General features: G+C 40.2%; 1 protein-coding gene across 1 annotated transcript in view; it reads right to left on the bottom strand.

Moving 5' to 3' along the window:
- Spon1 (spondin 1) overlaps positions 1-27,833 on the bottom strand; it is a 268,437-nt gene that overhangs the window by 154,231 nt on the left and 86,373 nt on the right. Inside the window, exon 4 of the mRNA XM_070019438.1 lies at positions 102-175. Within this exon, the coding sequence (XP_069875539.1) occupies positions 102-175 (74 nt within the window). The remainder of the gene's footprint in view (positions 1-101; positions 176-27,833) is intronic.

Here is a 27,833-nt window from a genome sequence, read left to right as displayed (position 1 = left end):
GGAACTTAGAAGCCCGAATGCCCAAATTCCTGCAGTGATGCTCAAACTGAAGGAGCCTTCTTCCATTTATCTGCCCTTCTCAACCCACTGCACAGTCTTACCTTGTTCGCAAAGCTTCTTGGTCAGAGAGCCCTCATCTTGAAAATAAATAATGCGTTTCTGCACAATGCTGGCCCTATGGGGAAAGGAGATAAATAAACACAGTGGTGAAGAGGATAGGTTTAGAGAACCAGTCACCCATGGTTTTTCCTTGGTCCCTGACTGTGTGGCTCTGGGTGAGTCAGCTCAACTCTCTCCGCTTCATTTCAGCAATTGGTATGGTAATAATATCTGCTGCATGGTGTCAGACAGTGTACCTTAAGACCACAGCACATGCCTAGAAGCCACTCAATTAATTATTGAGTTGTTATTGATAATGTAATGAAAGAAAATAAATCAACATGTATCTAGGTGTTCGTGGCTCTCACCTATCATCCCAGCTCTGTGGAAATCAGGAGGACTACAGTTCCAGGCAGCCCAGGCAAAAAAGTTTGTAAGATTTGGGCATGGGGGAGCAGGTCTGTGATCTCAGCTACAGCATAAGGCATAAATGGAAGAATAACAGTTCAGACTGGCCCAGGCAAAAGGTAAAATCCTTTATCAAAAAGTAATCATAGCAAAAAAAAAAAGAACTGCAATTGTGGTTCAAGCAGTACAGTCTGTGCCTAACAATAATGAAATGCTGAGTTCAAATCCTGCCAAAAATTATTAAAAGAAGAAAGTGAATTAACAGATTTTTCAGTACCTTTTCTCAATGGTTCATTTTTATTCTCCCCTTCATATTAAACTATTGAGGCCATTCATAGATCAACCAAATTCAAATTATAGAAGCATGTCAAATCCTCTTCCTGAAGGGAAAAAAGGAATTTAAAAATATATTTTGATTTGTTCTGAAAATGTCATTCTATATCTTTTCTGAAAGTCTAGACAAAAACTGTCTCCTACATTCTGAACAAAGCCAACTTCAGCTGTGATATCTTTCAAACATGTCAAACACAGGCTCTCGGAATTTGGAAAAGCATATTTGGGGGTTGAGAAAGGACTTAATTTTGGTCAGCACATATTTTCTCTTTAAGCCAGGATTGCATAAACACACTGCTTCTTTAACGCACTCTGTTGTTTATTTTCAACCAGCCTTGAAAAGGTTGAATCCTGAAACCCAGTGTTCCAGTAATTTGAAAATCTACAACACTTAAAATTGAGCCAGTGCCAATAAATCTCAGGCCATTCCTATTGATTTTCTTCAGCAACGCTACTCAATCAAAAGGTAATTTTCACTTCGATACGCCCTATTTAACAGATAAAGGCATCCCTTGACTCCATTATAGCTGACCACGCTGAATAAGTGCTAGCGTCACACAATTTGCCCTGTGTCGGATGATCCCAGGCCCAAGATGGGCCTATGCTCTCTGCAGGGATCTGCACCAAACAGCAGCAATTTCTCCACTGGTCTGGGTCAAGGCCAAGATGACTTTCCAAAGAAGTATCTACTCTACATCCAGTCTTGCACAAATGAATACAATTCAGCCACCTTATAGATGTCTTTTAAAGTCCTTATTCACTCAAGAGAGATAAGATGTTGAAATAAATGAATGAAATATATTTCCTGTCTATACAAAGCTACTTTGATGGTTTACCCATTCTATTGACCATTAACTGAGAGTTTCGCCAGGCCAAGAGAATAAGTCATCTCCATCCCTACAGCAAATAATAACATCTTTTATTAGAGTAACCACAACTGTGGGGGGGAGGGGAGAAATGACTGTGAGAAAAGCACTGCTTTTTAGACAATCCCTACCCTGTGTCTGAAGAACCTTTGGAAAGGGCAAGAGGTAGGCCTAGGGGTAAGTATCCCAGGTCCCACATTTCTCCTTCAACCAAAGGCTCCATCCTTGTTTCAATTACAATAGCTTCCTCCCCATTCATCTTCCTGTTGTGTTCATGAATACATTTTCAACAGATCGTTGTGGGACCTATTTAGTGGTGGCACTGAGGGAGGTGGTGGGAGAATGTCATGAAAAAGACAGATGGGCCCACACTTCTTATTCTCAACGTTTAAACTATAGTAGGGGAAAGCATCAAGCAACCACACACAGCACTACTAATGTGACTCAATTTGTGATTAAATGCTACACTGCAGACATCCATAGAGTACGCATAACCAAGCCAGGAAAGGCTCCCTGGAAATAATGGCTGGACAGAGAGCTGGAAGAGCAGGAGCTAACTAAGCAAGTGGGAAGAAGAAAAAAGGAAGACCCATTATAAAGTCATTATGGTGGGGAGGGACATGGAGAAGCACTGTGAGATGAAGACCCACATCACTCATAGCCTGTAGAGAGCATTTGACTACAGTTTAATGGGATAGCTTTGAAGAGCACATTCTGAGGTCTGAGATGATCACATTTGCTTTTTAAAAGAACATTTGAGCTGGGCACCGGTGACTCATGGTGGCCCTGAGTGGCTAGTAATCCTAGCTATTCAGGAGGCTAAGATCTGAGAATCATGGTTTAAAACCAGCCAGGACAAGAAAATCCCTCAGACTCTTATCTTGAATTAACCACCATAAAGCCAGAATTGGAGCTGTGGCTCAAGTGGTAGAACACAGCCTTGAGCAAAAAAGCTCAGGCACTGTACCCAAGCCCTGGCCTCCAGCTGCAGGACAGGCAAAACAAACAAACAACAACAAAAAAGAGCATTTGGACCATTGTGTAAACATGATTATGTGGGTAGTGTGCATAGATGTTCCATGGAAATATTAATTTCATTTTTCTTGAACACATTTGAAAAACCAGTGGTCCTCAGGATGAAAATATAAACATGGAGATTCAAGGTGCTTTGTAATTTCTGTCAAACACTCTTAGCTTCATTTATTACCCTCTCATGACAAGCTCTGAGTTGCAGACTTTTGATGTTTACCTCCTTGTCTGAATAGCTCTTCCACTCCACCAGGCCCTTGCCTGGCTGTCTTCCCTTTGCCCACAGTCAGCTTTTGCTAGCACATGCAGTGAATGTTCTCAGTTTTATTCCTCTTCTTGTGAATGGAAGAACCAATGGCAACATCTATGATGTCAAGGCAGGATTATGAAAAGTAATTGCCCCTAAATATGATTCTTTGGTTATGTGCCATCTGTACTAAGCACTTTATCTATATTATCTTCTGTGTGTGTGTGTGTGTGTGTGTGTGTTTGTGTGTGTGTGTGTGTGTGTGTTTGTGTGTGTGTGTGTGTGTTCACTCAAATTTCTCATCTAGGGGCTGGGAAGGTGGTTCCATGGTAGAGTGCTTGCCTTGCATGCATGAGGCCCTGGGTTTGATTCCTCAGCACCACATAAGCAGAAAAATCCAGAAGTGGCACTGTGATGCAAGTGGTAAAGCACTCTACTTGAGCTGAAGAGCTGAGGGACAGTGCCTAGGCCCAGAGTCCAGGTCCCATGGCTAACAACAACACCAAAAACTCATCCAAAATGCTTTGTCTCGAAGTGATTTCAGAATTTTTCAGACAGTAGAAAGTCCAATGATGGATATATATATATATATATATATATGTATATATACACACACACACATATATATATATACATATATACCTTCAATAGTTCAATATTTAAACATAACCATGCTATGCAGAAAAATGTTAGATCATTCATACTGAGAGGGTAAATTAAAACTATAAATAACTTTGTATCAGTTTAGGTCATATTTGGTGATACTTACAAAAATGCTGATTTCAGTGGGATTCAGATACAGTGGTAGCTATTTCATCCTTATCTTTGAGGTCAGGAGGATGGAGATAGAAGAGAATGTGTAACTTGCCCAGGTTTTGAAGTTCCCCATCTACTTACTTCCAAAGTCCCAGATTTGCTTGTATGCTAGCTTTAATCCAAGGTGAAGGTTAAAAGTGATGCATACAAAGTACAGTTACTCTGAGGTTATAAAATGTTATAAAGTGTTTATGCAACTGATCTTCCTTGGATATATTTCAGCACCCTGAGAAGCTCACTTGTGGAGAGCGGAGACTGTGGTGGGTCTCCCCAGAAGCTGATTCATAATCTCTTCAGTGTTTCATGAAAAGACAGAATTTAGCTGGCCCTCTTCATCATGTCCTTTGGGTTCAAATTTTGTATTCTCACATAGCTCCCAGGACCCAACTTCGCCCCTGTCTAGACCTTTGTTGCCCTCATTCAGGTACTGGGTCTGTGTCTACCACATCCTTCTGACCCTCATGTCTACACACACACATACCATAGTTACCTAATTAATACCACAAAGATGTTGTTCTTTCATTGTAAGTCTTGATTTATTCCTTGACTCATTCATTTCTTGATTCATTCCTTTTCTATCAGAAGCACAGCTTCTTGGGATTTTCTGAGTATAACATTTATCCACCTTCATGCCTGCAATCCTAGCTACTCAAGAGGCTGAGATGTGGGGCTGGGAATGTGGCTCAGTGGGAGAGTGCTTGCCTAGCAAGCATGAAGCTCTAGGTGCAATTCCTCAGCACCACATATGCAGAAAAAGCCCCAAGTGGCACTGTGGCTCAAGTGGTAGAGTGCTAACCTTGAGCAAAAGAAGCTCAGGGACAGTGCCAGGCCCTGAGTTCAAGCCCCAGGACTGGCAAAAAAAGAGGCTGAGATCTGAGGATCATGGTTTGAAGCCAGGTTGGGTCGGAAAGTCCATAAGCTCTTATCTGCAAATCAGATATCTGCGGCTCAAAGTGGTAGACCCTTGAACAAAAGAGCTCAGAGAAAGTGCCTAGGCCCTGAGTTTTCAAGCCTCCATGACCAACCCAAAACAACAAAAACAAACAAAAAAGAATTCATCAACCTGCAGAATAATTTCCCATCTGCCTGTCTTATGTGCAAGATGATAAACTTCCTTATTTCTATAGGTTTGTATTGTTGTAATATTGGGATTCAAAAAGAAAGAATAGGATTTAGAGTGAAAGGAGAATGAGATTAGCATGGCTGTTAGAGATGATAGTGATTATTCGAATGGGGAGTTAGACACAGGGACCTGTAACTTGCAAGACCCCTGAGGGGAAGAGTATGAATGGTCACTGAGCCCACATGAGAGCTGAAGCATTAGGTGTGGCAGGGAAAGTGCATGGAGCAAGAGTGTTGAGCTGAGCCTAGAATAAAGAGAAAGTCCACATTCTTTTTCAGATGTGCTAGTGGGAACCAAGACTTCGGCGTACTTAGCTGAAGAAGATACTTCTCTTTCTTTCTCAACTGATCAACTCCTAAGAGAATGTTATAATCTGAGAAAATGCATTTTGCTTTGAGATGATTCCCATCAAATGTCCAAAACTCAGCAGAGGCTTATAAATCATATTATAGTTCAGAAAAATAATAGTTTTACAAGATGAGAAAGCTGTTAGTAAGAATTCCCTTAGCATTTCAAAATGACAAATTTTCTCCAACCCGTGTTGCAATTTGGCAGTCCCAGTGCATTACATTTATATACTGAATGCTCTCTTATCGTAAGAGAGCGTGGTAAGGAAATCTAAATTAAATTTCTCAGTATGCTGGCTTCTTAAACTCTGGAATATTGAGGTTTGTAAGTAACTCACTACTCATTTCAAAACTTTTCTTTTAAACCTAAAGTAAACATTTCCAGTAACACCATTGCAAATCGCAGGTGCTTGACCTTTTTCCTGCTAAAGGGTTGATACTCTTTTACCTTGGGAAATTTACCTGTGGGAATCAAGTTAGAATTTGCTAAAATGTAGGTTTTCTCCTTAGTGCTGAAAGGGACTGAAGGAGGAAGAGTTCAGAAACTGAAGTATTTGGGAGTGATCAGATCATGAAATGACTTAACACACATGCCTGGACCCTTGGTGGCTGGTTCATTGTCTGGTAGAGACAAACTAAAAGGTCCTACTCTAGTGTGCTATACGCAGTATCCATTCAGTAGGTAATGACCATAATCACTGCTGTTAAGTCACCAGCTCCTAATGAAGGTCCTGGCACACAAGTGCCTGAAGAACTTGTTATTATGATCGGTATCAGGTCTGTCTTCTTCACTTGCAGAGATGGACCCCTAAGAGGGCTACCTTACTCAGCTTTTCAGACAGAGACAATGAGTGGTCAAAAGAAACTTTGGTTTGTGGTTTCCAAACCAGTTTTGCTAACCTTATTCCCAGTTCCAGTAAATTCCTTATTACTGAACATTTCTTGGAATACTTTATAAAATTTCTCTATGACTCAGGAATGTTTTCCATAGAGGTAGTCCAGTTTAGAACCAGTAGCATTTCTTTGAAATAAATGTTGAACTATTCCTTCTAATAAAAAAAAAAATCATGGGAGGATCCAGGAATGAAGTATTGAAGGCATAGGGATGGTATAATACACTAAGGCTATCTGCATTATTTAAGTGGAAGATATTTGCTATAAATTTATTTTAAGTTGATTATCACTAACTGCTACATAGAGTTTGAGGCCAGTCTGGGCTGTATTGATATTCTGTCTCAAAAACAAAATTTAGTTAGGTTGTTTATTTTGGGGGCTGGTACTGGAGTTTGAATTGAGGGCTTTGTGTTTTTGCTTGGCTTTTTCCTGCACAGGAATGGCACTCTACCACTTGAGCCATAGCTTCCCTTCCAGCTTTTTGCCATTTTTTAGAGATAAGACTCTTTGGGATTTGTCTGCCTGAGATGGCTTCAAACCTCAAACCTCAGATCTCTTATAAGCCACTGAGGAGCCGCTGGTGCTTGGTTCCTGTTGACATTATTTTGCTTCACTTATGATGACAACTGCCAACCTGACTTTGGTTTTATTTGCATCAAGAGGCTATGTGCACATCATGAGGAAGATTCCTACCAACCTTCATTGCATCTCAGCAAATGGAGCTCTATCTTGGAGTTAGCAACTATCTTGGCAGCCCATGATAATGTATGCCCTAGAGAAGAATAAAAACTTATTTGCAAGGCTCTATAGACAACAAGAACTCCATGCCTACCCAAGCATAAGGTCACAATCTTTACTTGGGGATACAGGGTTGTAGATTCAGAAACTGATAGTCACCTATCAAAGACAACAAAGGTGCGATTCTGGTAGCAGCTGTGAAATGACTTCTGATTAGTTATCATAACAACGAATAATAAAATGTTTATTGTGCACTTACTTTTTGGCAGGCATTCCAGTAGGAGCTGAAAATTTAAAGACAAATAAAATGGTATCTCCCAGTAAGGATCTCCATTCCAGTGGGTCAAAAAGACAAAGGAACCAAACATTACCACGTGCACCACTTGGAAGAAGGAGATCCTCAAGAAGAGAGGAGAGCAAGGTGGTGCTGGAGATCTGAACTAAAAGGGGACATTGGAAACAGACTCTGTGAGTCATGCTAACAGATTACTTACCAGGATTTAGTAACATGCTGTATATGTGGCAAAAAGGTCATGAGACACTTTATTTGTCATTTATTTAACAACTGAACACTTCTTTAGGTGTCACAAATATAAACTCATTGAATCCTCCTAAAAAGTAGCAATAATATTCTGCCTATTTTACAGATAAGAAAACAGAGACTGGAGGAGACAGGCAAATTGACTCCTCATATACAAACCTCAAAGACTAGACAGAGGAACGGTATGGCCACTGACTGAAACCAAAGACAGAAGGGAAAAAGAAGAATCACCTAACTTTGGGAATGTTTATTAAGATAATTAAGATTCAACTAGTTTTCAGAAACAAGACAGATTGTATCCTTTGTCCATTGTCTTCCAAAGCTAATGTTTTGCAAAGATTACATGTAGTAAATACAACTGGGACAGTCGCATGGATAGAATTGCCAGAATTGAAGCTGGCGAGAGCCAGATCATGCCATTCAAAAAGAAACCACCTCCTCTGCCACTCTCCATGACAGAGTGCCCCAAATGACTCATAGAACAGACAGTGTTCTGGAGTGCTGTGGAATCAGAAGGACTGGTTCTAGCTGGAATGGAGGTAGAGGCGGAGCTTGGTGGGAAAGGAGGCTGGTCAGGACTAAATTGGCAGAAAAACAGCAGTAGAGTTGGATGCAGAGTCCCAGAGGTGAGGTCAGTAACCAGGGACGGGAACTCTGTAGCAGACAGAGCTGCTCACCAAAAAGGAGACAAGTGCCATCCTTGGGCCTGGATGCATGCTATCTACTCTGAGCAGACATCTTCACCTGATTCAGTGGCATCGGTGGCACCTCACATGCTTCTGAGATGGTGACCAGAGGCTGTGAAGAGACCAGTTAGGTTTTTACCAACACTACAGCTCCTTCCCAACCTTGGCTGGCCATGGGGTTTCTGAAACTCTCCACTGTCATCACTGAACATTTACCAAATCCTGGCTCTGACTCACTGCAAAATGAAAGGAAAACTAGTTTTAGCACTCAAGTTTATTTCCTCTTAGAATCTAAGAATGACCCTAGGGATAACAAGCTTCCATTTTCTTTCATTACTATTCAAGCTCTGGCCTCATCTTTATCATATTTCCTGTCAATATTATTCCTCTAGCACTTGAAAGTTTATCCCATACCAAATCCAATGAAAAGCTAATAAGGAATTAATTTTCATATCATAAAGGAGGTATAAAAAGAATAAAACCGGATTGTGTTTTAAAAGATTTTAGAGGTAGGTGAGAGGCATTAAAAGCAGAATTTCACTTCCTCATGAATTTGTTTAACAAGACAGGTGCCACAAAGTGTTGTTAGTACTTAGAGATAAGTAAGACTAGTTGATAGGCTGTAGGAGAGTCATGCTCCCTGCTGAAACCAGAATACTGCCCAGCAAGTACTGGAGTCTACCAACCTCAATCTATCTTCCATGACTGAGGAACTGTGGTTTAGTTTGGGGTGGGGAGCCCATTCTGATAGCCCCATCCTGCTTTCCCAGTCTACCTTCAGTTAGAGGAAAGGGTCTTGTGACCTACATGTGGCCTCACTAAAATAAAGGAGGATTCAGAATGGAGGCGAGACTTTGTAGATAATGTTTGACTTTACAGCTAAAAAAAATTGTGACTACCAAAGCCTGACTCCCTTTTTCCAAAGTTAATTACAAACCCAAAATATATCAATCACGGTAATCATTTGTCCTCATGAGGAAAAAGCCCAGACAATTTACAGACTCTGACCCTAACACCAATTATTTGCTCAAACAAAACCAGCAGTCACCCAAATCTGGCTCTCTTGTTATAGAGGAAAAAAAATCAACCTCAGTTTGAAAAAGCTATTCCTAGTCAAGTTTTCTAAAGAACGGTGATCTCAAGAGCACCCATAACTGATCAAAATAGGAATTACTACTGTAATGTATAAGTATGGAAGAGAACAATTCTAAAGGGACGGAAGAGCCAGGTGCCTGGCCCCAGACATCGGGCTGAGTAAGGCAGCACTGAGGGAGTGGTTGAGGGGTGGCAGACATGTTTTGAACAGAAGTCTTTTAGAAGGACAAGTGTGGATGAGTCCTGAGAAGAGGGCCTGGGATTTGGAATGAGGAGGGGAGGTCCCTGCTGTCTTTTGCTGGAGTCAGCTTTCAGGAGTACACTCCAGTCGAAACAGAATGGTGGCGGTAAAGGGAAGGAGGGGCCCAAGGAGGTGTTTGACAGGAAAACATGGGTGAAGGAAACATTCTTTTCCTCTGTAGAGACAGCTCTCACATGCCTGGAAGCAAAGACTAAGGAAACAGTAAAAATCCTTAGGGGGACCAGCTAGATCGCTGGCTGTAAATTTGCCAGCTGTTGGAGAAACTCTTAAACAAACTCATCTAAATGAAAGAAATAGATTGCAGAACAGAGTCCCAGTTGCCTGTTCTAACAGGTAGGCAATTCTGGTTGGTAAACAGGACCATTTCTCATTTTCTATAATTGTTTTACATCAAACTCAATTTGTCCAGCACCTTTCAATTCTTAATAGTTCCTCCTCTCTGGCTAAAGGTAGCCAAGTAATTCATCCTCAACCTCACAAAGAGATCCAAGTCTAATCCTTGAACCTGGGGGTAAAGCAATGCCTCATGTACATCAGTAAGCTAAGAATCTTTTAAGAATATACAAATGAGGGATTTGATATTCTTGAGAGACGACTTTCCAAAGGAGTTTTTGATCTGACTCCCCCCAATTATTCCAGGTTCCAGTAGCCCATACCTGTAACTCTACCTGCTCAGAAGGCTGAGATCTGAGGATCACAGTTTGAAGCCAGCCCAGCAGGAAAGTCTGTGAGAGTTCCAGCTGGGACTATGGCTCAAGTGGTAGAGCACTAACCTTGACAAAAAAAAAAAAAAAAAAAAAAAGCTCAGGGACAATGCCCAGGCCCTGAGTTCAAGCCCCAGGGCCAACACAAACAAAACAACAACAACAACAAAAAACACCATTAGATCTAAGACTCATGACAGTAGATTTGAGAAACAGTTTGACTGTCATTCTCCTTAGTCTCCAACTAAGATAGAAGCTTCTTCCTTAAAAATCAAGGGGTTACCTTATAAATACATTAGAAACAATAGCAAGGAAGAAAAAAACCACTGTGTTCTTATCTTGGGATTCATGTCACTTAACATCATCTTATATTACCTTTTCTGCTTGTCCCTCCCCCACAGTATAATCCCTGTTTTCACTGTATTTGATGTTGGTATAATTTGGGGAGGGGAAGGGAAAAAAACAAATAGTTTAAATAGGGATACAGATTGACCCATTGCAACAATGAGATGTATAAGACGCTATGTCGAAAAACGAACTTTATAATTTAGGTGTGTGTGGGGGGGTGGAGGGGTAGCTGAGGAGGTGGGAGGGATGGTAGGAGAAAAGCAAAGGAGGAGGCAACAATGCTGCATAAGAAATGTACTCATTACCTTGCTCATGTAACTGTAACCCCTTTGTACAGTGTTTTCACAATAAAAACTTAATGAAAATAAAAAAAATCAAGGGGTTAAATTTTTATTCCAACCACCTAACACCTCAGCTACTTTCTCTCCAGACTAAGCTCTGATCCAAAATAGAACTGTCTCAGCTGGAAAATAAGGAACAGAAAGCTTAGTCTTGTGCCTGGGTTGTGGGGTGCCCAGTTACACAGCAGGGTGTGGGTGTAATCCACACCTGCCTCTGGGGAAGAGCAACCCTTGTCTTGTGGCAGCTCCCTCTGGCTGGCCTCACACAAGTCCTGACTCTGCAGTCTGTCCTGCTCTGCCTTCGCCTCAGCTACTTACCCTGCTGGCAAGGGTTTCTCTAAGTCAGGACTGGAAGGCAGAGCTCCATCCCCTCAGGTATTAGGAAACAATCCAGCTGCTACAGCAAGGCCATCTGCCCTTCTTTTGGTTTCTCAGCCTCCTTAATACCTCGGTTCCCTGCTGTGGGGATGGAAAACTCTCAGAGTGTGGAATTAAGAATTGGAGAATGTGCCACTCTAGGATAGAGCCACCCTCTCCTCCTCTCTCATCCCTCCATCCTCCTACTGATCAACAGATTGCCTTGAGATCACTTATGTCCATACATAGTTCCAATGTAGTTCAGTATTATTCACCTTCCATCATTCATTCTTCCCTCTTTTCATCCCCCCAGACAGCTCCATAGTGAGAAACATGTTGGAGGTAAATACATATAGTTCTTGTGATATGTAAGTCAATATATGTGCATGTCTTGAATATGTATGTCCATTATTATCTTCTACAGATGAATGAAAACACATGTTTGGTTTTATGAACTTGGCTTACCTCACTCAATATGGTTATCTCCAGTTCCATCCATTTTCCTACAAATGCCATGATTTTATTTTTATTTATGGCTGCACACTATTTCATGGTATATATATACTGCATTTCCTTTATCCATTCCTGTTTGTTGGGCACCTCAGCTGATTACACAGTTTATCTATGGTGAAGTATACTACAATAAACAGCAATATTCAGGCATCTCTCTTGTATATGCCCAATAGTGTTATGGTGAGTTCATAAGCAAAATATTTGCAGTTTTTATAGTGGTTATACCAGTTTAAATTCCTTCAGTGTCTAAGGGTTCCATTCTTCCCACATCCTTGCCAGAAATTTGTTGTTCCTTTTTATGGTTGCTATTCTGACTTACTAACATGGAATCTTAGTACACTTTGTATGTGTGTGCGTGCTGGTCCTGGGGCTTACATTAGTGGACACTGTTCTTGAGCTTTTGCGCTCAGGCTAGCTTTGAACCACTATCCTCAGATTTTAGCCACCCAAACAGCTAGAATTACAGGCAAGAGCCAACAACGCCTGGCCTTAGTGTATTTTAATGTGCACTTCCTTTATGACTAAGAATGCTGAACATGTTTTGATGTATCTATTAGCCACTTGTACTTCTTGTGAGAACTGCCTGTTCAATTCATTTGCCCATTTATTATTTGTTCTTAATTTTTTTGAACTTTGGATATTAATCCCTTATTTGTTGAACAGCTGACAAAAGATTTCTCCTCCATTCTTGGTTTCTGCACAGCAAAAGCAGCAATCACCTGAGCCCTGATGGCCTTTTTAGCAGTTGGTACTACATCCATCATACAGAAGCACTGAGGATGTGTGGATGTGATACATTTTCAACACACTCACTTTACCATAGCTCAACTCCTTTCTCTCCAACATATAGTGTTGATTTCTGTCTTTGCCTGTTTCTAGCAAGAAGTGGAAGCTCCTCTGTATGCCAGCCTGAGAGCCAGGCAGTCTGAAAACAGTTACTGGTCTGAGTCATGCGACGTTTCTCACTGCATAAAAGCTGTTTAATGTCTGCTTTGTGTTCTGTCGAGCTTGGAATTTGGCTAGTGGCAATCATTTTGTCAAATGAACCCCTGGGATTCAATTTTAAATCTCTTCACAGTGTAGGATGTCCACCAAGGACAGTTTTCTTTTTTACTCTACCTTGCTCATCCTTAGAATTACCTTATGTTTTGTCATTAAAAGCGGTACCCTTTTTCTAGCTTTGGACCCTACCACATGAGCTCGCCAGACACAAGCCACTGTCATTTTGGACTCCCAAGGTTATGAAGCCCCCAAATAAGCCACTAAATCTGGGCATGCCTTATCCTGGTTTCTAGCCTTCCCCTCAGAAAATATTTTCTGAGAAAGACCAATTAAGAAAAAAAAGGAGGGAAGAAAATGCTAAAGATCTTTAGTTTTCTTCCCAGCACATGTGGAAGAAATTAATGAGATTTCATTTTAATGCAGAATAGAAAGCAAGTGACTTATTTTATTTTTAAGATGGTAAACCACTAATAGTTGTGATCGGGGACTTGGGAATGATCCTGGAACTTCTCATCCAGGTTAAACAAGGTGAAGGGCTGCAGATCTATTTTCCTTCAATGTGGCAAGGAATAAATTAAAATCCAATACATCTTGAAAGGATCTATTCTAAAGTTACATGGTAACAACATGCACATCATCTCAGAGAGAGGGAATTGCTTATGTCCAAGGGGAAAAATACTGAAAAACTTTCACCAACTAGGAACAAGAGGAGTCATCATGGACATAGTGAAAAGATTAGTGGAGGTGGTCTCAGTTTCTTCTTCTATATAAGGGAATGAGAATAGAATCAGATGGTGGCCACCTCAGGGGTAGCTCTCCTGCCCCTTCCCCTATTATCATGGAAGCTGGTGGAGCCAAACATCAGAAATTCCTCAGTCTATACCCTGGTCAATTCTCTGTTTTGTGTTTGCAAATGGATGTATTTTTTTCCCATCAGATTGAGGGAATATATTTCCACAAATTTCTTCATGGCTCCAGAAAGACACAAAGTTAGATATTTTAAGAAAGTGAACTAGAAGAATCACCACCTTAGGAGAATATTTGGTAAGAATCTTCCTGTTCTGTAATACGACTTTTCAATAGATTTAATACATCTCATCCCAAAGAACCACTGCATAATTAGGGGGAGGTAGTGTTCAAATAGTTAGACTTAAAATCCGTAATTCAATCTCTTGCTAACTTGGAGTGTTCTGTTTAAACTTCCCAAAAGAATCCCCAGGAGCCCTCCATGGTCAGAGGTCTAATATCACTGACTAGCTCAGTTTGGGATCCTATTATACTGGATTAAAAAAAAATCTAATAAACACTGACCTTCCATATGACTAGTACTTTCTTAAGAGATTGTAAACCAGTTCTTTGATTTAAAAAACTGTTAGGACTTGTGTAAAGTATTTTAGTGAAACCAATTAGTCATAACTGATGAGACAAGGGATCAGGATATGAAACAAAGACATCCATAGACGGATTCAATGTGAGGAATACTGGATAACTCTGGTCACATTTCTGCTAACACTGCTCAGAAAGGTTTTGTATATTGATTGGTGCCAACTTAGACAATTCCAATTGATTCCTTTACTTGGAAAAAATTGAGACAAATTAAGAGAAGTTTGGACAACTAACCAAGCCTAGAGAGAATTATCTATGGTACTTGCTTCCTGGAGCTTATGGAATATCCCACTGTGACCTAGTGCACCTGTGTGATGGCACAATTTGCCCGTTTCTCCACAGCCTAAACATCTGTGCAATGACCTTCTGCCACAAAGGACAACTGGACAAGGAAAATACCAGCCTGCCTCCACAAGTGAGCAATATTTCCACTTGGATTCAGTTGGGCTCTTGTTGTTGTTGTTGTTGTTGTTGTTGTTGTTAGGCCTCATCAGCATAAGATGAAGTTGTTTTGATTTGCTACTGTCTGTCTGCTATCAGAAAACTGTTATTAGGAAAATCACATTAATTAGGAACAGCTGAGAGGAGGCTGGGCTATTTTGGAACTGCAGCTGCAACACTCTGCAATCTGACTGTTGAATAAACTGTAACAATTGACAGAACAAATGGTCTCAGAGTATATTTAATCACATAAATTTGTTTTCCTCTGTTTGTATTACCATTTAGGACTGGTGTTAATCTGCATTAAACTAATACCATTAGCACACTTTAAAGCCAATTCCTATGGTTTATCAGATGTGATAGATTGTTTAGCTTAATGTGTATTTACTTACTTTTTACACAAAAATGGAAAATCAAAATTTATCCCGTTAGATTATGAACTGAAATTTTAACTAAACTGAAAATCTTAGCTTAAACCACAGAAAATTACAGAATCAGATGAATAAATGGGTCCATGTGTAGAAAAATATTGACTAGATAACACACACACACAGACTGAGATTTAAATTTTCTAAATTCTAATCCCAACTAGTTTATTACTTATTAGAAAAACAATTAGCTGGGTACTGATGGCCCATGCCTATAATCCTAGCTACTCAGGAGGCTGGGATCCAAGCATCAAGGTTCAAAGCCGGTCCAGGTAGAAAATTTGTGAAACAATTATCTCCAATTACCCAGCAAAACACTGGTAGTGATGGTTTAGTAGAGTGCCAGTCTTGAGTAAAAATGCCAAGTAAGAGCAGAAGGTCCAGAGTTCAAGCCCTAGTGCTGGTACACAGGCACAAGCACACGTACATTCAGGCACACGCACGCGCGCGCGCACACAAACACACACACACACACACACACACACACACAGGCACACAGGCACACAGGCACACAGGCACACAGGCACACAGGCACACAGGCACACAAGAACCATGAAATCCTCAGCGCAAAGAGACAGTATACTAGAAAAACCTTTGCAATCAGGCAGAACAAATTTGACCTCGGCCTTGTGTCATGATGCAGTTAGGTAAATTGTTTGCTGGAACCTCAGTTTTCTTCCTTACAAATTGGGGTAAAGTTTTACTTTATGGGACTGTTAGAAGCATTAATGAGCTAAACTGGAAATTGCTTAGCATGCGGCAGATGCTTCAAAGTATTATCTTCCCTTCTACTTTAAACCTTGCATTGTCAATTTAATTTCTCATATGCTTTTATGTATTCTACCTGACCAGATAATTAACTAAACCTGGATAATGAAGGCTCCTCTTCCTGCTCACCTCTGCATCTACCCACAGTGCACTGCACAGCAGCTGGAACCCATTGGGACTTTGTACAATTTGTCAGTGTTAGGTATATGACTTGATTCATTAATGGCCAGTTTAGCAACAGCTACCAGTTACTCAGTGTTTACTGTATGCTATGCGAGGCTCTCTGTGGTATTTTATATAGTCCACAGGTTCTCTGCCCTGGCTTGTCATTAGAATGATTGAGGGGGAACTTTTATTGATATCCTGATTCATCCTACAACAATGAGATTAAAACTTTCAGAGCTGGGAGGCCATAGAAATGGTGGATTTCAAAAGCAGTTCCAAGGACTAGAATGTGCATCCAGATCCCCTTGTTTAATTTTCTGACCTAGGAAGGATGAACTATTATTATCTCCTTTTGCTCATAAAAAAAATGTGGAGGCAGAGAAGCATTCAGTACTCTTGCTCCCGGAGCTGTGACACATGTGACCAGGATTAGAAATTCAACCAGTCTGCTTCCCTAATGCAAATTCTTCTGAACCTGGCTCTACTGCCTGTGTGACAAGGAAATCCCCAAGAAAAGCTGCCTCACAAAGATGTATGTAGGTGACCTTGATAACAAACCAACCAACAAACAAAAAACATACAAAAGCTGGCCAGGATTTTTCTCCCATTCTGTGGGTTGTCTCTTGATCTGATAATGGGTTCTTTTGATGTGAAGGTTTTCAAGCTTGATACAGTTCTACTTGTCAATTTTTTTTACTTGTCAATTCTTGATCTTATTTGCTGAGCAATTAGAGTCCTATCCAGGAATAATTACCTTTGTCTCTTTATGCCATTAATAAGAAATCTTTAACCTATTAATGCTCATAAATGACCCATAAAGTAAAACTATCCACAACTGGATAGTTGTCTGTTTTCTTGTACTAGCTTCAAGGTTTCAGGCCTTAAATTAGGATTCTTGATACATTTGGGTTGATTTGTTTACAGAGTGAGAGTTAAGGGTCTAGTATTAGTCTTTTTGTGTAGTTTTTCCAGCACCATTTGTTGAAGAAGCTGTCTTTTCTATGGTATATGTTTTGGGCTCCTTTGTTAAAGCTCGGATGGCTGTAGCTGTGTGATCTGATTTCAGAGTGTGCTCTTCTGTTCCATTGGTCTTCTTGACCTTTTTTGTGCTAGTTCCATGCTGTTTTTGTGACCATGGTTCTGTGGTATAATTTGAGGTCCAGCATGCTTTCTCTGCTCAAGATGGCTTTGCCTATTTGGGGACTTCTGTGTTTCCATGTGAATCTTTTTTGTTCTGTTTTGTTTTGTTTGTTTTTTTTGGGGGGGGGGTCCGGTCATGGGGCCTGAACTCTGGGCCTGGGCGCTATCCCTCAGCTCTTCAGCTCATGGCTAGTGCTCTACCACTTGAGCCACAGCGCCACTTCTGGCTTTTTTTCTGCTTATGTGGGGCTGAGGAATCAAACCCAGAGCCTCATGCATGCTAGGCAAGCACTCTACCACTGAGCGACCTTTCCAGCCCTTCCATGTGAATCTTATGATTGGTTTTTCTATTTCTATGAAGAATGACAGTGAAATTTTAATAGAGATTTTAGACTGCCTTTGGTTGTATAACTATTTCACACTATTATTTCTGCCAATCCATAGGCATGGGAGGTCTTTCCATCTTCTGGTGTCCTCTTTAATTTCCTTCTTCGTGGGTTTGTAGTTTTCATTGCAAAGATAACTTACCTCCTTGGTTAAGTTTAATTTCTAGGTATTTTTTACGCTATTGTGAGATTGTTTTTACCAACTTTTTTTCTCAGCTTATTTGTTGGTCATGTATGGAAAAGGTATTTATTTACTGTATTCAGCATATAATTTTTTAAGTACGAGGGTTTGAACTCAGGATTTTATGCTTGCTTACTAGGGTACCACTTGAGCCATTTCTCCAGTTGTGTTTTTTGCTGTTTAAAAACATATTTTAATTATTATTATGTTGTATAGAGTGGTTACCATTTCATAAGTCAGGTAATGAATACATTTCTTTTTGGGCAATGTCACCCCTTCCTTCACTTTCCTTTAGTTATCTCCTCCTGTCCCTGCCCACAGTTGCATAGTTTATTTTCCACTTAGTGTCTAAGGCTACTGATTTTTATATGTTAATTCTTCATTCTGCTATGTTTCCAAAAGTGTTTATTAGGAGTTAATATAGGATCATATCATCTGCATATAGGGATAATTTGACTTCTTTCCCTATTTAGACCCACTTTATTTCTTTCTCTTATTTTTTGGGTCTAGCAAGACATTTTAGTACTAAACAAAATAAGAGTGGAGGTAGGAGACACCATTTTTGTTCTTTTTGTTGTTGGTGCTGGTAGTCATGGGGCCTGAACTCTGGGCGTGGGCGCTGTCCCTCAGCTCTTCAGTTAAAGGATAGCGCTATACCACTTCAGCCACAGCGCCACTTCCAGCTTTTTTCTGCTTATGTGGTGCTGAGGAATCGAACCCAGGGCCTCATGCATGCAAGGCAAGCACTCTACCACTGAGCCACCTTCCCAACCCCTATTCTTGTTCTTGATTGGAAAGGAAATGATATCGGCTTTTCTCTATTTAGTCTGATGTCAGCAATAGGCTTCCACATACAGCCTTTATTAAGTTCAGAAACATCTCTTCCAGTCCTAGCTTCTTCAGAGGATTTTTTAAATCATATAAGAACGTTGAATTTTGTTAAAGCCTTTTCAGTGTCAACTGAGATTTCCGTATCCTTACTTCTGTTTATGTGCTCTATTATGTTTATTGATTTGTTTATATCAAACCATTCTTGTATCTCTGGGATGAAACCAACTTGATTCTTAATGTGTTGTTGAACTTGGTTTGCAAGTGTTTTATTGAGGTTTTTGCATCTGTGTTCATTAAAGAGATTAGTCTAGAATTCTTTTTTAGTTGTGTCATTACTAGTTTTTAAGTAAGTATAATGCTGACTTCACAAAATGAATTTGATAGCATTCTTTCCCTTTTTATTTAATGGATAACTTAGAGGAATACTGGTGTTAGCTCTTGTTTAAAGGTCTGGTAGAATTCAGCAGTGAATCAGTTGGATGTGGAGTTTTTCTTTGTTATGAAACTACTAGTCTTTCAACCTCATTGCTTCTTATAGATCTAATTAAGTAGTCTACATCCTCTTGGTCCATTTTTTTAAGTTTAGAACCTTTTTTATTGTTACACCCTCCTTTATTTTTCCCCTACCACCTCTTTCTTCCCCACCTCCCTAAGTCCTGCCTCTCTCCCCCCCCCGAAAGTTGTAAAGTTTGTTTTCAACATACTGTCTTGTACATCACATTGTTACAATGAATCATCCTGTATCCTAATTTCAGCATTTTGTTATTTCCCTTCCCTTCCTCAAATTAGAAAAGTTACAAATACAGTTACAACAGGGGTTGCACCATGGGGGAAGAGCATATAAAGAAACAAAAAAAAAAATCACATAGTACATTATAAGTGCAATAAAAAGAACAGCCACAAAGATAAAATCTCTTGTGTCTCTATCTTGGGTCTTGGGGTTCATTTTGCTTAGCATCATCTTATATGGTCATTTGTACATACCTTTTGACCTCTTCTGCTTGTCCTAGACATATACTAGTTATTGCAGATAAGGGAAACCATGAGACTATGTTTCTCTGGGCCTGGCTTACTTTATTTAATATAATTTTTTCCAGGTCTTTCCATTTCTTAACAAATGGGGCAATGTCATTCTTTCTGATGGAGGCATAGAATTCCAGTGTGTGGTGTGTGTGTGTGTGTGTGTGTGTGTGTGTGTGTGTGTGTGTGTGTGTGTGTGTGTGTGTGTGTGTGTGTGTGTGTGTGTGTGTGTGTGTGTGTGTGTGTGTGTGTGTGTGTGTGTGTGTGTGTGTGTGTGTGTGTGTGTGTGTGTGTGTGTGTATCATATTTTCTTGATCCATTCATTTACTGAGGGGCATCTGGGCTGGTTCCTTATCTTAGCTATGGTGAATAATACCTCGATAAACATAGTTGTGCTGGTAGCTTTAATATGGCCTTGTTTGTGATCAGGTGATTGGGTAAATGCCCAAAAGTGGGATTGCTGGGTCGTAGGGCAGCTCTTTGTGGAGTCTTTGAGGAACCTCCATACTGCTTTCCAAAGTGGTTGAACAAGTTTACACTCCCACCAACAATGCAGTAGGGTTCCCTTCTGGCCACATCCCGTCCAGCATCTGTTGTTATTAGATTTCTTGATTATAACCATTCTAACTGGGGTGAGGTGGTATTTCAATGTTGTTTTGATTTGCATTTCTTTTATGGCTAGAGGTTGAGCATTTCTTCATGTGCCTATTGGCCATTCTTATTTCCTCTTCAGAGAAGTCTCTCTAAATCTTTAGCCCACTTATTAATTGGGCAGTTGTTTCTTTGAGGATTTGTTGTTGGGGGATTTAATTTTTTGAGTTCCTGGTATATTTTAGATATGAGACCCTTGTCAGTTGCATAGCTAGTGAAGATCTTCTCCCAATTCAAAGGTTTTCTATTGATCTTGCTAGCTATGTCCATTGCCATGCAGAAGCTCTGCAGTTTCATGCAATCCCATTTGTCCAACCTTGCTTTGATTTGTTGTGTTTCTGGGTCTTTCTGAAGAAAATGTTGTCCTGTGTCAAGGAGCCTTAGAGTTTCTCCTGTTCCTTCCTGTAATGTTTTCAGGGTGTCTGCTTTGGCTTCAAGGTCTTTGATCCAGTTAGAGTTGATTCTGGTGCAGGGTGATATATGGGGATCTAGCTTTCTACAGGTGCTTAACCAATTTTGCCAGCACCATTTACCAAAGAGGCTGTCTTTTTCCATTCTATCTTTTTAGCTCCCTTGTCAAAGATTAGGTGGCTATTGGTCTGTAGGTTCAATCCTAGGGCTATAGGTCTGGGTCTTCAATCTTATTCCATTGGTCATCAGGTTTGTTCTTGTGGCAGTACCAAGCTGTTTTGATTACTATGGCTTTGTAGTAGAGTTTGAAGTTTGGTATTGATATTCTTCCAGCACTGCTCTTTCTGCTGTTGGGGTCTTTTATTGTTCCATATGAATTTCTGGATTGCTTTTATTTCCTTGAAGAATGCAGTAGAACCTTTTATGTTATTTTAATATTTTATTATTTAAAGTAGTTGTACAAATGAGTTTCAATTTAACATGTCAGTTTATAATGTTTGTACTAAATGTACAATGCATCCTGACCAATGTCATGCCTTAGATAATTCTTCTCCATATCTATCCCAAGCCTACTATCTTAGTTTAAATTTGGAGGTATTTGGAAATTTATTTCTATTTAAAAGTCAACAGATTAATATCCAGAATACACAAAGAGCTCAGAAAGTGGAATGACCCAACTGGTAAGTGGGCAAGCAAATTGAACAGACACTTCTCAGAAGAAGATACACAAATGTGTAATAGATTCATGAAGAAATGTTCAACATCCTTAGCATAAAAATACAAATCTAAGTGGTGCTTTGGCTCAAAGTGGTAGAGCACCAGCCTTGAGCAAAAGAGCTCAGGGATAGCACCTAGGCCCTGGGTTCAAGCTCCATGACCAGCAGAAAAAAAGGAAAGAAAAAAATTAAGTGTATGTATGTAAACATTGCAAATCTAAACTATGCTAAGATTCCACCTCACCATAGTTCAGACCAGCAAGTTTGAAAACAAACAACAAATTCTGTCAAGGATGTAGGAATAAGAAACCTATATACATTGTTGATAAGAATGTAAAATAGGACAACCATTATGGAAATCAGCATGTAAGTTCCTCAAAAATAAAAAAATACCCACCTTATAACCCTATCACGCCACTCTTGAGCATATATCTGATGGAAGTATAAAACAATAACCAAGATGACACCTATATACCCATGTTTCCTCTACTTCTGTTCACAAGAACCAAATGGTAAAATCAACAACTAATGAATCAAGGAAATATTGTAATATGTACCATAGAATATCACATAACTATAAAGAAAAATCATGTCATTTACAGGAAAATAAGATCGAAATTGAGATCATCAGTTAATCTAGACAAGCAAAACTCAAGAAGGCAAATATTTACATGTTTTGCTCGTTCCTGGAAAGCTACTCCTAAAATGATGATGATGATGATAGTGATGATGATGATTATGATGACAGGGTATGAATGCAAAAGGTGGATTCTATAGGAGAGAAGTCAGTAGTAGGTAGAAGAGGGAAAGAAAAATGTCCTCTGAGGAGCAATGAAAATACTCCATATGTTTGTATATGTGTTCATGTGTGTGTATGTGTGTATGTATGTGTATGTGTATGTGTATGTATCATAATGAAAGGGTTGAGAGTTAGGAGGGGAGACACAGAGGAAGGAAAACATTTTCAGCGTATACTGTTCATGTATGGAAGCATCACAACAAACCCTTGTGTTATTAGTATATGCAAATTAAAAAAATTAAACAGAAAACTGTATAAAGCATAGAAAGTATTTTTCTATTTTCAAAATGAAGGCCAGGTTTCTGTCTTGACTTTTATACTGAGTCTTTTTGATCCAGTTCAAATCCCATTACCTCTCTGAGTTCTCATTTTCCTCAATGATTATGATGTCAATCTTGAAGGAATTGCTGAGAGGTAGAGCAGAGGTTCTCTGTAAACCCTAAGGTACTTTAAAAAAAATGAAGGGGCTCTTCCTGCTTTACTTTATCAACAAGCTCTTCAGAGCCAAGACATCAACCTTGACTTGTCCAACTGCAAAACCCACTTTTGAGGTGCTAATTTTGGGCAATGGAACATTCCAAGGACCATCTGGAAAATGTGATTAGCAGTAGAATCTGCAGTGGTTGCCAGAGGTGAGGAAAGGGGATTTTAACTGGCTGTGGAGGAATAATGGAATAATTAGGCTCTTCTATAAAGAGCTGTTTCAGAGGTAGCAATGGCAGTCAGAGCTGTGGGGAGTTTGCTCTGGTGTACCCAAACTCCCCTGCAGCTGGTAACTTGCTGACACTTCCTGGCTTTGTTCCAGGGGCTAACATGGAAATAAAAATGCAGTCTGGGTCTAAAGAGAGTATAGTATTTCACATTTCCAGATGAATATTCATGTGCCACGCCCTCTGCCCCATTCTCACCTCTCTTCCTCACACTTTAGTCAAGCCTGGTATATCATAGGTGCTCATAAATGTTTATCAAGTGACTACTCAAGTCCTGTGGGGGTAGTTCAACAGTAGAGGGTGATGAAAACTTTGTTGCCACTGGCTAGAGACCAGGTGCCTCCTATTGGGGACAACACATACAAAAGAGCCTTTCATAGAATTACACTTGATTTTCCTTCTTCAATTTCCATCCGGAACTGTTTGTCCTTCCCCAACTCTGTGCCCAGCAGTTTCTTGCCTTGCAACTGCTTTTTATTAAGGGCCTTGGAGACCTACACCTTCTTCCTGTGACCCTTCTCCTCCACCATGAACTGCTCTGGCTCTGCAGCCACCCTGGGTTAAACTCTCCCATAGTCTGGGCTCAGGCTCCATGTTTCCCCTGGACCTGTGGTAGGTGTCACACACCTGATGACAAAAAAAGACATGGAAGGGAGTAAGTGGATGAACAAGACTGATGACTTTGGTGTCAGCTATGTCAACAGACTACAGTTGACAGGCATCTCCCTGTTTACCTTCTCTATTAGAGAGCTCACAAGGCTCCTGAACCCCTTTATAAAGACAAATGATCCTCTTGAGAAGTCAGCCTGTTTTGAGGGGGTACTCAGGTAGATGGCAGATGAAAAGCTTGGGTTGTAGAATTAACACTGTCTAGGTGCAAACCCTAGCTCTGCTACTTATGGGCTACATGTTGAGCCTCAGTTTCCTTCTGTGGAAAGTATAAGAAAAAAGTGGTTTTATTGTAGCTTATTGGAACAAACTTTAGTCGTTATTTTTTATTGCTACTAAAAGTAGATCAAGCAAAGTGCTGGTGGCTTGTGTCTGAATCCTAGCCATTTAGGAGGCTGAGATCTGAGGATCATGGTTCCAAGCCAGCTTGGGCAGGAAAGTCTATGAGACTCTTATCTCCAATTAACCAACAGAAAACTGGAAGTGAAGCTGTGGCTCAAAGTGGTAGAGCACTTGAATGAAAGAGCTCAGGGATGGTGCTCAGGCCCTGAGTTCAAGCCCCATGACTAACAACAACAAAAAAGTAGATCAAGATCAAGGTGAATTATCAGACAAGAGCTGTTTTGGCTGAGGAAGGGATAAACAAGAAAAGTTAAAAAGGAAAAGAAGGTTAACTGAGCACCCGGTCAAATGCCTTAACACATTCTATTTCTATTCCATAATCCCACTTCCATCCCATCCAGTCATTCCTGCTCCAGCTTTATGGTTCCACCCTGATGGTTCCACCATTATGGCTCCTGATTTCCAGTACTGCCAGTCTCACCCTCCATTTCCCATCCTATCTTGCCTTTCGTTACTGCTCTTTGTGCACAGAATTTGGGACTCCTGCACCTTCCTCATCAGCCCAGCCTCAGCCCTGGTTAGTCTTTCCTGTGTCCTCCATTTCTTTGCAGCCATATTTCAGCTCAACCTTCTGGGAGGAAGCATCCAGGAAGGAAAGAAAGAAATGCTGCTCTTCTCTGTGCCCTTCCATTCCATTACCTCTGACTTTGAGGTGGGTCTTCAATAGGAAACTATTTGAGTCTTCAATAAAACTTACAAAAAAATTCCTCCCACCCCGTGAGCATTTGAATATGGCTGACACAATACCCAATGACAAGTATATTCTTGCGTTTTTAAAAAATCAGGGCACTAGCTGGGAGCTAGTGGCTCATGCTGTAATCCTAGCTACTCAGGAGGCTGAGATCTGAGGATCATGACTCAAAACCAGCCTGGACAGGAATGTTCATGAAACTTTTTTTTTTTTAGTAGTGGGAATCAAACCCAGGATGTTATACTTGTTGGGCAAGCACTTTGCCACTGAGCTAATTGCAGCTCTCATGAGACTCTTATTGCCAATTAACCAGTAAAAAGCCAGAAGTGGAGCTGTAGCTCATGTGGTAGCTTTGAGGAAAAAAAAAAGTTCAGGAACCATGCCCAGGGCCCAGGCTGAGTTCAAGCCCCAGGCCTGGAACAAAAACCAAAACAAAAATTAACAAGGTGATCTCCTATATAACCATAATTTGCCATCAGACTTCGGAAGTGAATATTGAAACTCTATTTAAGTTTTAGCAATTGTTTCTTCAAAGTAAAATAATATAGTTTAGAATCACAGTATTGCATTACATTTTATGTCAGTTTAGTTTCCTTCAACCTGAAACAACTCCTCCTTCTCTCCTTCACTTGTATGACTATGAAACTTTGAAGATATATGTTGTTTATTCCGTGAACTCTGAGCTTGTCTATTTCCTCATAATTAGATTCAGCTCATACATATTATCAGGAAACTCATAGAAAAGATGCAATGTTCTTATGATATCCTATCAGGTGGTACAGACTTTCCTACTCTGAAGTTCCTAACTACTTTGGACTTACAAAGTATTTTGAGGGCAGCTACTTCCAGATAGTGTAAACTTTTCAATTATTTATTCACTTTTCATGTCCTTGGCATATGTATTTATATGGGATTATTTATACTTTCCCATTTTATTTAATGCTTATATATACTTTATTATTCCTGCAACTGCATGAAAACAGCCTGTGGATCTTTCTGCTTCATCTTCCTCCTGACTTGCTATTACATGGGTGGTTATTTTCTTTGGTGTTTTTTGTTGTTTTTTTTGAGGACAACTATTTTGTATTTTGTTTGATTTTCATCATACCATTTCATGTTCTGTATGGATACTGGCAAGTAATAGGCAAGCAAAAGGCCCAGTAAGTTTGAAATATTACAGTTTTTGTAGTTCCCAAATGACTTCTAAAATAAATAGCTTTTGTCCTAATTATCTGATGCCCAAATAACTTCTCAGGGTGGGCTACTTCTTTGTCTTAGGAAACATCTATGTAAGACCTTGGTTTTATTGTCAGTGTAAAGGGATTGTAATAATAGCAGCAACAATAATATGGCCTTGTATAGCACTTATTGTGTACTGAGACAATGTTAGGGGTACTTTGCATACATAACTCATCTGAGACTCACAGCCATTCCACAAATCAGCTACTATTATCAACTACCTTTCATTGAGGATGCACTGGGAATTTCCAATGACTTGTATGGGTATCCAAGATGGCAGAATAGATTTATATGCCCAACACTTGCCTCCTTCTCTATAAAGATAATCCAAATTAACAAATTTGGAGTCTTAGTTTGTGTTGAGTGGCAGCGGGGGAACAATGGAAATCAGCAAGCTAGAGATGGAATACCATAAAGAGTCAGAGACCTGAAACAACAACATAATAACAAAAACAGAATACTCCCAAATATGGCTCCGCACACAAGGGAAGGGGAGACTTTCCTTTGCAGGCAATCCAAGCTACTATAAGCTACTATAAGGTCCCATAATCATCGTAAGATGATAGCCCACTTAGGGAAATAATCTTAAATCTACAGAGTTCCCTGCCTTGGTAAAGGATCTCATATCATGTTCCAGTGAACCTTTAAGGTGCTGTAGGCCAGAAGTCATCCTGAGAAGTAATATGTTCTCTGCATTTGGGCTGTTCTAGTGGTCACATACTTCTATATGAGAATTCATCTCTGGGACTCCATAGACACGGTACTGCATTGGTTTGAGAGGTAATTGTCCTGAAGGCTCAACTTGACCCTACAGAGTAACTGGGACCTAAGCTAGCTGTATGCCCTGCCTTGTAGAGGACAGGTGTTGAAATATGGATGGATAAGCAGGGTGCAATCCTCCAGAACTCGGATACAGAAGCACTTGCCCTCTGAGACCAAGGGTATAGCTGGCCATTGAGACCAATGCCAGGATTGAAGGCAAGTGCTCATGTGGTCTCATGTAATAAATCTCCTTTCTCTGCCCTTTAAAAATAAAACAAGACACACACAAACAATAACAATCAACTTCTGGGGCTGCCAGTGCCAGAGGCCCTGGCTAGTAGGGGAGTGAATATCAATGTGCTTAAAGGACCCTGTATCAATGTGCATGAGGAAATTTCTAACACTCATAGGGACCACCACTCTCATTAAGGGAGTAGCTACCCACTTCACACTTCACCCCACTGCTCTATCACCCTTATTTGAATCACTGATCTGCAATAGCACCATGGCACATATTGAACCCAAAGTCATTAATCACAACCAAAGAAGCTATAGTCTCTATGTTAGGCAAGGCAGATCGCATGCTTTCCAGATGCAAATAACATCTGCACTGCATAACAAATGGCACCCCAAGACACACCAAGGGAAAGCCACCTATGAAGAAGACCAAAAAGTCAGTGACACTAGATCTCCCATGTATACAAGTTTCTATAAGGTAATATAAGGCTTTCAAAAGGATATAATAATTTTCTATAGCAGATTCCAAAGAAATTGATATGAATGGAAAAACCAATGATGAAGTGAAAAGAAAGACTTTGGAGCTCAGAGAGATTCAGGATAATATGAAAAAAAAAAACAGTAAAATGAAATTCCACAGGCAATGCCGGCTCTGAAACAGGCATCCACCAAAAAGATGTGATTTTGAAAAGAACCAAACAAAAATCTTGGAAATACAGAGCTCCTAAGTCAAATGAAAGATGCATCTGTAAGCCTGAAAAACAGAATAGACCAAGTGGAAGAAAGACTATCAAAGCTTGAAGCCAGGCCTTTTGAAATATCCCATGTGGACTAAAGTAAATAAAAAGTACAATCTGTGTCTTGAGCAAATAATCCTTCCCCCCTCCCCCCCCCCGCCCCCTGCCCCCAGTCGTGGGGCTTGAACTCTGGGTTTGGGCACTGTCCCTCAGCTCTTCAGCTCAAGGCAAGCGCTCTACGACTTGAGCCACTTCCGGTTTTCTAGTGGTTTACTGGAGGTAAGAGTCTCACGGACTTTCCTGCCCGGGCTGGC

This window comes from Dipodomys merriami, unplaced genomic scaffold (assembly GCF_024711535.1).
Source record: "Dipodomys merriami isolate MVZ:Mamm:240054 unplaced genomic scaffold, mDipMer1.0.p SCAF_133, whole genome shotgun sequence".
In the NCBI taxonomy this organism is placed as follows: Eukaryota; Metazoa; Chordata; class Mammalia; order Rodentia; family Heteromyidae; genus Dipodomys; species Dipodomys merriami.
This window is presented reverse-complemented; position numbering and strand designations above follow the sequence as displayed.